This window comes from Tamandua tetradactyla, chromosome Y, assembly GCF_023851605.1.
Source record: "Tamandua tetradactyla isolate mTamTet1 chromosome Y, mTamTet1.pri, whole genome shotgun sequence".
Lineage (NCBI taxonomy): Eukaryota > Metazoa > Chordata > Mammalia > Pilosa > Myrmecophagidae > Tamandua > Tamandua tetradactyla.
The window spans coordinates 10,346,888-10,359,632 of record NC_135354.1 but is presented as its reverse complement, the minus strand read 5'-3'; the positions used below and the strand labels follow the sequence as shown (position 1 = coordinate 10,359,632).

The 12,745-nt window shown below is 36.5% G+C and overlaps 1 protein-coding gene across 1 annotated transcript in view; it reads right to left on the bottom strand.

Moving 5' to 3' along the window:
* The window catches only part of LOC143672585 (fatty acid desaturase 2-like protein FADS2B), a 31,943-nt gene extending 23,464 nt beyond the window's left edge, over positions 1-8,479 (bottom strand). Inside the window, exon 1 of the mRNA XM_077147179.1 lies at positions 8,159-8,479. Within this exon, the coding sequence (XP_077003294.1) occupies positions 8,159-8,479 (321 nt within the window). The remainder of the gene's footprint in view (positions 1-8,158) is intronic.
* Positions 8,480-12,745: the final 4,266 nt, after the last annotated feature.

Sequence of the window (12,745 nt, the reverse complement as noted above, 5' to 3'; positions counted from 1 at the left end):
GAGGTACTAGTGAAAACGTTCTACATTTAAATTCTGATTTTGCCACAGATCTTCTGTTCTGTCCATGTTTCAATTTTCTGTTCTCTAGAATGGTGGTGACATTAATAACTAGATTCATAAAGTTATTATAAGGATTAACTGAATTAATTAGTACACTGATTGGCCTATAGTAGCTTTCAAAAATATCAGCTATCTTTCTTAACTGCATACTCCTGGTGATCAGAATTCAGTACCTATCTCCTCTTGCATACAACAATTCAGGGTTTTTCTTCTATATCCCAGTGATTAAGTGGAGCAAGCTCTGAACTCTTCAAGTGTATATAATGAATTCTCCTTCTTCAAATCCTAAACCAACTTTATGTTTATCCAAGAACTACATATGCACCTACTAATAAGAAGTTATTTATATAATGATAAGGTTAATTAGAGAAGTGTGATATCAACTCTGTAGACTCAGGTCACCTGAGTCCCTGATTCATTGAGGTAGAAATAATTTTGTATGTGACAGAACCAGTCCAGCCTCTACTGTTTGCTCTATTTCTGAGAATTTCCCTTGACCATCTTGGGAAATATAAACTAGGTGACTTCAAAGGTATTTTTAAATTGTTCCCTTCTATTATTTTAATGCTTAGTTCCCCTAAAGAGAAAAAAGAGTGGTTCCATGATTAAGAAAAGATTAAACTATTTCAGGGTGATCCAAACTGAAAAAACACCTTCTGCTTATTGTTTAGGTTAAAGTGGAAAATTTTGGTAGCTCAAGATCAGGGTTTAGAGAAAACATAAGTTATTCTAATTTAATCTTATGCTAGGAAGTCATCTAGAATCCTGGAACTGTGTGTAAAGAATAATATTCTTTAAGGTTCATTCACTGTTTCTTTGGATCCCCAACAGTATTTACAGGTCAGTGCTGTAATAATGGATATTGAAAAGCCATAGAATTTTCCAGAGGAGTAGTAGGTTCCTGATATATGGAACCATTTTCATTACACTGATCTGTATTACAACAAAGGAGTTTAGGTAGTTTTAGAATATATTCACTCTTTAGAAGACTTCCTTAATGCATTTTGCTTAGTGAGTAAATTTTGCAATCGTATTTTTGAAACTCCCATGAAAACAGATTCTGTTGTGAACATTCGGGGGTAAATGTGGTCTTGCTAAAGAAAGGAGAGGGCATAAAATGAAGAAGGAAAAGGGATGATGCCAGAATTTATTGACTGCATCATATATAAAGGTCATTTTACAGACTACTAATAATCATCACCATCACTCTGTGAGGTTTCATCATTTCTGAGTTACAGGTAAAAGGGAACAATGTTTTGCCTCAAATGACAGTAGAAAAAAATGACTTGAAATCAGAGCTATATGACTCCAAAGCCAATAAATTGTAAGGTCCTTCCTATCCTTAGATGTATAAATTTTATTCTGAATTGTTTCCCAAGAAAAGGGCAATGCCAGATTGTTTCTAGATGAGGCTAAATTCAGTAACTTTCTCTTGGGTAGAGAGTAATGGTATCTTCCTATCACTTAAGTTTTAGTTTCAGGAAGAACCACCCTACTTATATGCAGACTTAGCTTCTACCAGTAAGTTTCCTACAACATCTCCTCCGTTGGACTGCTCTCCATTCAATAAACTCCACGCCCCTTTATGATTCTGAGGCTTTGCACATATGATTCACTTTGCCTTGACTGCCTTCTTCTCTGTCTCTACAAAAAAGTTTATCTCCATCCTTCAGTATCCAGGTTAAATATTGTCTCTTTGTGTGATTTTCCTTAGCTTATATTAGAAAGTTCTTCCTGATTTTTTTGGGGGGGATCCAAAGACATTTTATTCATAGAGTTTTTCACCATAGTGGTATTGTGAGGTTTTGAAAACTGAGATTATGTACTATTAATCTGTGTATATCTAATGCCTATCACTATGCTGGGAATATGGCATGTGATCACTACATGCCTGATGAATAAAGAAAGGGTGAATAAATAGATGAATATAACATTTGTATTACTGTGAGTTGAGAGTATCAAAGTGTTGCAGAAGATGCAGGTCTTAAACAGTCTCCTTTTTCTCCTACTGTCAGCATCTCCAGTTGCTGAATTTTTTCTCATTCTAGCAGCTCTTAATTTCTTCTTTTAGCTTTCTGACTTCCTTCTCAATCATCATATCACTCTCTAACTTACTCATAAATTTGTATTATAGCTCATGAAGAAATAGGAAAGGAGTGATTATTGCTGTATGTTCATGAATAGCTTGAAAATCCCATTAATTTTGGTGTATTTTATTCATTTATTCAGTCATTATAAAATTTATCAATGATATAGACTAATAGTTAAGTGCTCAGGTTTTAAGAGGCAGTAATTATATAGTAGCATTACTTCATTCATCCCAGATGAATCAAAACTTTCCTAAAGAATATAACAAAGAAAAAAAATTCAGAAAAGAAAGCACCAATTGCTAAGTGTGTAAGTAGTGGCAAAACAAGATAACTTGAGTACAGACTCAGATTTATTCACTTTGAGGAGCTCACCAGAATATTCTATACCCAACATAGATGAAGGCCCCTCACTCTCACATCTTTGTGTAATTTCTCTTTTGTTTCCTTCTCAGATCTCTTCTGCATAAAAGCATTGACTACAATAACCATGTCCTCATGTTTTGCAGAGATGGTGAATTCTCAATAGGCTGGTTTGAGGGTAGAGTGCACTGTTTGCCTTTCTGGGAGAAAGCTGCTTTGGAACAGGGAAGTCCCCAGTGTTCCTTCATCCACAAGGATAATCAGAAATTTACTTTTCCATTGCAACTCATTCTATTGTTGGATAATTTTCATTGTTAAAAAGACCTTCCATATGCTGAGATCTTTTCTTATGATACTTTCAGTTAGACTCTAGACCAAACTCCCTCTATCTTTTCTCCCTTCCAAACCAGCTCACCATTTTAGCTTCACAATCCTGTGATGGATATCACGATTCACCTAGTTACCTTAGCTAGATGTCCATAAGTCATTGTAGATGTCTTCATTCTGCTTACTCATCTAGTCATTCACCCTATCTTGTAAATTTTTTCCTAAATAGCCTTCACATCTTCTACCTCTTCTCCGTTCCTGTTGTCAATGCTTTGTGAGGCACCTGGACTAGTTTGAAGTTGCATTCCTGTAATTCCTGGTCTTCCTTGTTTTCAATCAATGGCCCTTAAATTCATTCTTCTCTCTTCACAGCCCACTTTTATCTGTTAGCAGTTTAACTCCCTTTTTTCTTTTTACCTATTTCTACACATGTTTTTTAAATATTTGTTATTGTGAAATATAACATATAAACAAAAGTCCAATAAATTTCAAAGTGCATTGTAACAAGCAGTTATAGAACAGAGTTCAAAGTTTGGTATGGATTATGGTCCCAAAATTTCAGGTTTTTCCTTCTAGCTGCTCCAAGACACTGGAGATGGAAAGAAATATCAATATAATGATATGATATTGATTGATAATAAATTCTATCTTCTCAGCAACAACTCATCCTTCTCCTTTGATCCTTCTCCCAATCTTTAGGGGTATTTGAGCTATGCCCATTCTAACTTTTTCATGATAATGGGTGTCAGCAATATGGGATATGGGGAGGGACTGTTTGATGTTCTTAGAGAGGCTGGCCCCACTGGGTTTCAGGACTTATCTGGTCTAAGAACCATCTGGAGGCTGTAGGTTTCTGGAAAGTAATTTTAGTACTAGATTCTAGTACTAATCTTAGTACTAGATTCTCAGATAGATAGCGTGTTCTTTAGGGTTAACAGAAACAGTATTGCTTGGGGTTTGGCAAACCATGGCAATTAGCAACAACTAGGTGAAAGTTTCCTAAGCGTAGCCTCCAGAATAGCCTCTCAAGTTTATTTGAATGCTTTTAGCCATTGCTACTTTATTTTATTCCATTTCTTTTCCCCATTTTGGTCAGAATTCTCTCCACTTAGTTTTGAAATGTGAACCTTTGTTCAGAAACAGATTATTCAAGGAATTTTGACAAGCCAAAAAGTTGCAATTATTATTGATTATGATTTTCCTTTACCAATTGCTGAGAAATCTTGGTTGAGTTTTGCTGTGATAATAGGTTGAAGAGGGGTGTTGAACTACAGAAGCAGCATTCTATATAATGGAAAGATGAAGACATGCAGTTAGAGTAAAAAGCAACTCCTTAGCTCAGTAATCAAGGTCCTTTCAAACTTTTTCCTCTCCCCCTCCCCTTTCTGTTGATCCTCTATCTATTCCTACACCTTCTCTTCTCCTCGATAGTAACTGACATTAATTGAGCATGTACTATTTGCCAGTGTTGTTCTAAGCACAAGAAGTGTGTAAGCTGGAAAGCCCAGTCTGGCCACAGGTTTTCTCATGATGTTAATCCTATCTGCACTCCACCTCTGTATATACCTACCACCATCTCCCTTGTGCCACCCCAGTCTGCCTCTATTGTCTCTACTCATCCCAACCCACTTGGGATATGGGATTTGCACATAAGTCTAATCTCTTCCATATGATCATATGATAGTCTTCCAAATAGTAGAAACAGGCTCTGCTCTACTTCCTCTAAATTTTTGACATCCTTTCCCTATCATGTTGAGCTATGATTATCATGGGAGAGAACGACAGTTTCTTAGTATCATCCAAAGAATATGATGTCTGACCTAAGGAGAGTGTTGACAAGCACACAGAATAATGAAAGTCCTGCTTTCTTTGTTCTGGATATGCTGCCTCTGTATATGCATGACAACATACATTTATTTCTTTTCTGGGTCATAGAATTCACTGTGCCTTTTATAAAATTGTAGCTAGTTATTTATTCCTATACATTTTCCTGTCATCAGAATGCTTTATTACCATCAGCTCAATGATTTTTATGTAGTCTATCATACATACATACTGTAATGTATATAATCAGTTCTTATTGTTGGCATTATAAGTTGTTTCTGACTTTTCCTGGCTAAGCTCTTCCAGATAAGGAGAACTGGGTCTAGATTATAGTTATTAGCACTGCATCATTAGATTTGCATCCTATAGTTTGCAAACAGGAAGGCAAGTCACATGTTAAGTGTGCAGTGGCAGGCACTATGTCTCACTCATGCTTTATGGATTTATTTTTCTTAGTTAAGTTCTTTGCAGAAAATTAAAACCTATCTTGGAAGATCTAAGTAATAAAATCCAAAAACTGCCTTTTGTTGAATATTTCTTCTTTGCCAAACACTATGTGGAGCACTTTATATATTTTATCTCCCCTGACTTTCATCACAACACTGAGATCTTCATATTATTATCCCAGTTTTCTTGATTAGAGAGCTGAGGCTCTGAGGGCTTAAGCAACCTCCTCATGACATTCTTTATAAGTAATGGAGTCCAGATGCAAACCAGGATTGTCTCATTCCCAAATGTGTGCTATTAACCATTAGAGTGGGTCTCCAACAAGGGTTCTGGAACATCTGACTACATGAATGGATGAATTCATGACCCTTTGATACTGATTGCATAGATATTATCCACATATTAGAAAGAAGATTGAGGCCTGGAGAATGGCTCCTGTATAAATAAGAAAAGGACATACTCTCCAAGCAGATGCAATTATGGGTCGTAGGCTTGTCACAGATTGTATTTCTGTCCACACTTGTTCCTCAGGCACAAGCTGCAATCAGCTCTGAAGTTTTCCAGGGACCATTTTACTTCAGACACTCTGACTTTATGACCTAATGCTCTCCCACTAGAGAGCAGGGGATTTCTCCACTCATACCCTTTGTTCCCAGTCAAATGACACCAAATAATACAAGATTTCTAAGCACTTGGTGAATGGAAGGTAAGCATCATATCTGAGGATACAAGTTATTGGATATATGAATGATGATAACAAAATGTAATGGACTTTTATTGTATGTCCTTGTGCTAAACATGTTACCAGCACTAACTGTACTTAGCTTTCACCATAAACCAGTGAGATGGATGATGCCTTTTACATATATGAAACTGAGGCTCTGAGCACTTCTGTAATCTTCCCACATTCACATACCTGCTTCTGATGCTTGCACTTTCAGGAATTAGCACAGACCTGGGGTATTGTGATAGTCAGAAATTTCCCCTCCTATATCTCTTGAGCCATTCTCTGAGCATTTTGGACTTTGTTTTCTGAAAGTCTAAGGTACATGACTGACCATGCTCTGGATTTTCTTTCAGATATGTGAGTCCTAAAGTGGCAGAGTTATTTTCCCCTAGGGTTCTAATTGTTTCTATTTTATTAATAAATTTGTCTCTGTTATTTTTTAAAATTACTTCCAGGAGATAAAATTCATCAGCAAGTCCCAGACTTATTGTCTGGGCTGTCTCAAGTGGAACAAGATTATAAGGAATTATTTGAGTTGGTTGAAGGTCCTTATGCTAGTAAATAGATCCTCTGAGTGAATTCTGGGGATTTTATTAGAAAAGTGATGCCTGCATTTTCTCTGTGTTTGGGGGTAGGGCCAATGGATCCATATAACCCTGCAGTATTTTTTCATTATACTTTTGTCATTCTTTCTTCTGTTTTTCTCACCCCAACTCTGTCCTCTCTGCTTTTCCATGCTCAGGTCTCTGGATTCCTACACAGTGTGGATCTTCCTGCAATTGTTACAAGCTTGGGCTTATTTATCTAAGGAAAGCCCAGACATTGTTAAAAAAATACATCTGACAGATGTGATCAGATATAGCATGGAGTACATTCAGAAAGGTATGTATCAGAATGTAGAATCAAGATAGGCAGATGGTTAAAGAAAGAGAGTGCAATCAGTAAAGGAGGGTGATAAACCGAGAAAAAAGATATTCAAAGCACCAAGAGACAAAACTTTGCCTACTTTACACATTTGCCAGGTGCTTGCAAATCCCATTGTGATTACAGCAGTGCCACTTGCAAATTGGTGCTTAGAGAAATGTTTTCAGTCCTACACTTTGAGATCAGCTGGAGAAATTATATGCTAAGCTATAAAAACTATAGGAACAATAAAATAAAAAAGCCAAAGTTTAAATTTCAGTTCCATCACATATTAATTTTCTTTAATTTTTTACTTTGCTTAGACTAGCTAACTTCTCTGACCTTCTGTTTCTTCATCTGCACAATAGGAAAAACAAAATTCCAAACTGAATTAGAAATAACTTCATTTTAAAACATTTTAAAGTGATTCCCTAAATGCACTTAAGGGTTTGGGAGACCTCCCTATCTAATATTAAGTGGAAGCATTATATTTTTAAGGCTCCAGATAAAAAGAGCTTTATTGACAAACCAACCTAATTTCAGAATTTGGCACTATTACTTGCTGGTATGTTGTTTACAACTGTGAACACCAATGTTTTCATCTGTATTGGGGGATATTATCCACTTTTCTCATAGTGAGGTTTAAATGAGATATTGCATTTGAATGTGTCTATGGTATTCTAATATTCTAGGTACCCCAAACATATTATATGATTTTCCCCTTAGCTGTTTCAATGCAGGGTGGATGCTGAAGGAGAAGAAGTGAAGTAAAAAAGAAAGACTGAAAGTTAGGAAAGATATGAGATTTTGAATCCCAGATCTACTGCTGGGTGACCTTGAGTCAGTCACTTAACTTCTCTGATTTTAGTTTATTCTTTCATGAGAAGAGGGTTGTATGACATGTATCACCTTGACAGGACTAAGTAAACAAGCATGCAAAAGAGTTTTTTGAACTCTAAAAGCATATAGAATTTAAAGTTTTCATTATTACTTTTAACAACATTTTGATGCCCATTGATTAATTACTTTCTTTTTCTGAAACACTCCAATTATGAGAACCTGATAAATTTCTACTTGGCTATAGACTTTTTTCCCCTGATTTTAATCACCTGTTTGTAACTTTCTTCTGGCAAGACAGTGATCCTGCTTGAAACACAAGCAAAAATGAAACAAAACACAGAATACAAAAACATGGTATGCACTGTACACATCTGAAATCATCCCCAAACTGGTTCAGATAATAGACCTCAGGGCTTACTTTGCTTCCCGGTTCTTGCTGTTTAGGAATCCTGAAAAATTGGTTCGTGAGGACATGAAAGATTGTAGTGTCTGAACACATATGAGAATCACTTTTGGCAGAGAGCCAAACTCTCAGCCACCCAACAGTTGGAAGGAAGGGCAGGGTTTTGGAGTATCTTACCGTGGCATCTTCCCCAGCATAGTGCTTCAGCACCCGGTGCCCACCTGGATGTCTTTTGGCCCAGCTGGTGACATTGTAGACCTTGCGATTAATCACCAGCCACTGGTCCATCTCTTTGTTGTGTCTTTGGATCTCTTCCCAGGTGTACATGTTGAGGCATTTCCCAGGTATGTGGGACTCTCCATTTGCCTCCTGCTTTACTTTAGTTTCCTCATTTGTTACTGGTCTCCCATTTGTGTGCTGTTTCTTTCCTAGATCCTGCTGACTTTTCTCTATAAGGCTATAGTGTATATCATATTTTTCTTCAAACGTCATCTTCATTGAGCCCCTGGGACTTCTGGTGGATGCCTGAAATATCCAATCTTCTCCTCTGATTGGACCTAAAGAACCGCTTTTCTTTTTTTTTTTCATTCCATTGTAGCATGCTACCTATTCAGAAAACAAACATCTTCTTGTAGCTTAGTTCTCCTACACAAAGCTGAAAGTAAATGCCTTCCCTGGCTCTTGCTTCTCTCTCAAATCCTTTTTGCCTCTCCTCAAATTTCCTCTCCCTGCAGCCTGGCCTCTTAGAAGCAACCTCCTTCATCATTAAATGTCCCTTGGTTAAGGGCTGGGGCCAATTGTCATCCAGCTAGATTTTCTGCCTGCCTCCATGGAGGAGGGACTAAGCTTTGATCAGCTTGTTTCTTACGCACTGCCTCTTTCTGGGTTGGGTTCACCAGCTTTCTGACATACCTGTGAATGGAGACATTTAGATCTGTGAATTCAACAAGTGAGCAAAAGCTTTTGAAATCTCCAGTGAGTCATTTAGCTTAGAAATGATCTTGTTTGCAGTTGCTGTTTCTTTCTGGGGCTTTACAATTATTATCATTATTTTTTAAGTTTTGGGTCTCATTTTACCAAAATATTAAATCCATTCAAACTAGCTTTTTTATTTTTTAATTCCCTGCTAAATATGTCTAAATCTGTAAGCATGCCTAAATATAATAGCAATTGGTGTTTTCTAGAATCCACTATGGTTTACAAGTCTCTCATCATGAGCTTTACCTCCTTTAATACTTGCATCAATTTTCTGAGGGATGTACTATTAATGTCCAATCTTCCAGGTGATAAAAGAAGCTTGAAGACCTCAGATAACTTGCTGGAATTACCCTGTGAATGAGAAGTAAGCTGGGACATGAAAACAGATTTTCTGATGTTAGATTCTAAGATCTTTCCTCTCTACTTTCAGATTCAGGATCTAGACATATTTGGCAATAAAGTGACTCTATGATTCAGAAGCAAGGCAGGAGAGATTTTGGGGTGTTTGTGCAAAGAAAGACCTTAATATTTAGGGGAAAAAGGCAACACGGAATAATAGAACAAGCACATTCTCATATTTCAGAATCTAACCTAATTAAATCAGCAATGATTCTGTACAAGATTTATATTCAGAGATTTATTCCAATAGTAGCTTTCACACTTAAGAATCAGAAATACCTAAATGCCCAATGATTAGGAAAGAAAAGGTGCACCACCTTTGTATATACTGACTGTTTTATAGAATATTTATAGTTAAAAGTAGTTCTAACAGCATTATTAATGACATGAACTCATGCTTGCAAATATAACAGGTGAAAAATTAGTCTATAAAATTGTATTTACTGAAAGGCATATGATTAGAAGCAAATATACTAAAATGACTTTTGCCTTCTTTGGATTATAGTGTTATTAAAGAGTCTTTTCCTCTTTGTTATTTCTGGAATTTCCCAAGTGTTCTATAGGTCCCCGTACCCACACTTCCTCATCATGTTCTAACTCTTCCTCTGGAAAGATAAGGTAAATGCCTCACCTCAGATGGAATGCTCAAGATTCTGCTGACTTCTGTGTTTAAACAAGCTTTATGTTCATTTTAATTATAAAGTTCTGCAGTATGAATACCACAACCAGTCTTTAGGAAAGCAGGAATCTTTTAGCCATGGAAGACAATGTGGATTTTTTGCAGGAAATCATTCAATAAGGCATTAGAGTAGGGGTTCTTCTGAATTGAATCAATCACTCAGGGGACTGGAGGCAGTATCTCTGGATCCCTTGACCCAATGCATGCATTCCAAGTTCCTGGACTGCTAACTCTCCCAAAGCTCCTCAGAGACATTATAGAATTCCTTCCTGCCATCCAGGGCATCTTCCCTTTCCATAATTTATCAAGGATTTACTAGGAACTTACTATTTCCAGTTGTCATTCTGGAAAACCTGGAGTTGAGAGATGAACAAAACTTTCTTCTCTATATATGGAGAGCTTCCAAAAACAAGCAAAATAAGCCAAACACACATACACACATATGCACACACATGCATGAACAACTAAGTATTCAGTTTTCTTTTACAAATCCAGTCTCCCAGTATTCAAAATCCAGGTCTAAAGAAAAAGGAATAAAAAACAAACATCCAAATTGGAAAGGAAGAAGTAAAACTTCCACTGCTTGCAGATGACACATTATATGTCAAAAAATCCCAAAAAAATCTACAGCAAATCTGCTAGAGCTGATAAATGAGTATAGCAAAGTGGCAGGGTAAAAGCTCAATATCCCAAAATCAGTAGTGATTCTGTTCACTAATAATGAGCAATCTGAGGAGGAAATCAAGAAAATAATTCCATTTACAATAACAACCAAAAGAATAAAATATTTAGGAATAAATTTAATCAAGGTCACAAAAACCTGTGTGCAGAAAACTATAAGAAATTGCTAAAATAAATCAAAGTAGAAACTAAATAAGTGAAAGTAGTTGATGCGCTCATAGACTGGAAGACTAAATACAATTAAGATGCCAATTCTACCCAAAATGATTTATAGATTCAATGCAATGTCATTTAAAATCCCAACAACTTACTTTACAGAAATAGAAAAACCAATAACAAAATGCATTTTGTCTCTCTCAAGTGGAAAGACCCATGGTGAACACAGTGATGTCTGCTGGCTTTCTCTTCAGGCTTCTTGCCTCATGAAGCTCCCCGAGGAGGGTGTTCCTTCTTCATCTCCAAAGTCCTCTGGTGACATGTGCTCTCTGCTTCGTGGATTTCTCATCTCATGGATCTACTCTTATTTTCTCTGTTGCTCTAGTCATTCTCAAGCTTTCACCAAATGCTCCCCCTTCCTTTTTTTTGTATGCTGTGTGATGGGGTCATATTTCATTATTTTTCCATGTGAGTGTCCCATTATTGCAACAGCATTTGTTGTGCACCTGTTACCAAACAAAGTCACTGATTCTTTTGTCTGAAATGTTCAATAACAAATTAGGGAGGCATTGTGGTGTCAAGGAAGAAAAGGGTTTATTGCTAGATGTGTAGTAGGAGAGCAGATAGCATATCAGCCCCAAATCTGTCTCTATAAATGGGATGTCCTCAAAATTAATTGCTTTTGTGCATCAATGAACTTTGTCAGTAAAGTAAGAAGGTAGCCTATCCAATGGAAGGGTAAAGCTCTTTGTGTGTGATCTTTATCTAGTGAATGGACAGATGAGTAAGGAAAAAAGATAATAAGTAAATAAATAATAAGGGGAATGTAGGGTATGAAATGTTTTGGGTATTTTTTTCACTTTTTTTGATGTAATGAAAATGTTTGGAGGCTAATTGACAACGAATGTATAGGTATATGATGATACTGTAAGCCTCTGATTATACACATTGGATGATTATACGGTATGTGAATATATAACAAATATAAATACAATTTCATGAAAAATATCCAGGTCTATTACTTCTAGCTCTGTGAACTTGGGGAAGCCTTTGCTTCCTTATACTACAGTTTCTTCATTTCTAAAATAGGTGTCAATAATATTAAATATGTCATAGGGTTTCTTTTGTGAAGATTACATATGTTAATTCATATCAAGCACTTAAAATGACATACCTATAATTGTTAGCTACTGGGATTATTCTTTTATCTCTGAGCATGTTATTCAACCACATTTGATGAGCATTTGCTATTGCCAGGTACTGTATCTTCACAGTAAATCTGTTTTCCTAAAGGAAGTGGAGAGATAGACTGTCCCATGGGCAAGAAAAAGAGACAAAACTCTATCAGTTCAAAGAATGAAGTGGGAAAAATAATACCAAAGTAAAAATCATAGACTAGAAACAAGATGTTCTTTCTTTTCCCTCAAGGTTTTGTGTTGTAGTTTGCTAGCTGCTGGAATACAATATAACAGAAACGGAATGACTTTTTAAAAGGGGGAATATAATAAGTTGTTAGTTTGCAGTTGTAAGACTGATAAGCTCAATTAAAGCAAGTTTATAAAAATGTCCAAATAAAGGCACCAACAAGAGGTTACCTTCACTCGAGAAAGGCTGATGAAGTTCAGGATTTCTCTTTCCAATGGGAAGGCCCATGGCAACACAAAGATGTCTGCTGGCTTTCTCTTCAGGCTTCTTGCTTCATGAAGCTACCCCAGGGATGTATTCCTTCTTCATCTCCAAAGGCCTCTGGTGACATGAGCTCTCTGCTTTGTGGATTTCTCATCTCACGGCTCTGCCATTATTCTCTCTGTTGCTCTCCTTATTCTCAAGCTTTTTCCAAATGCTTCCCCCTCCTTTTTTTTGTATGCTGT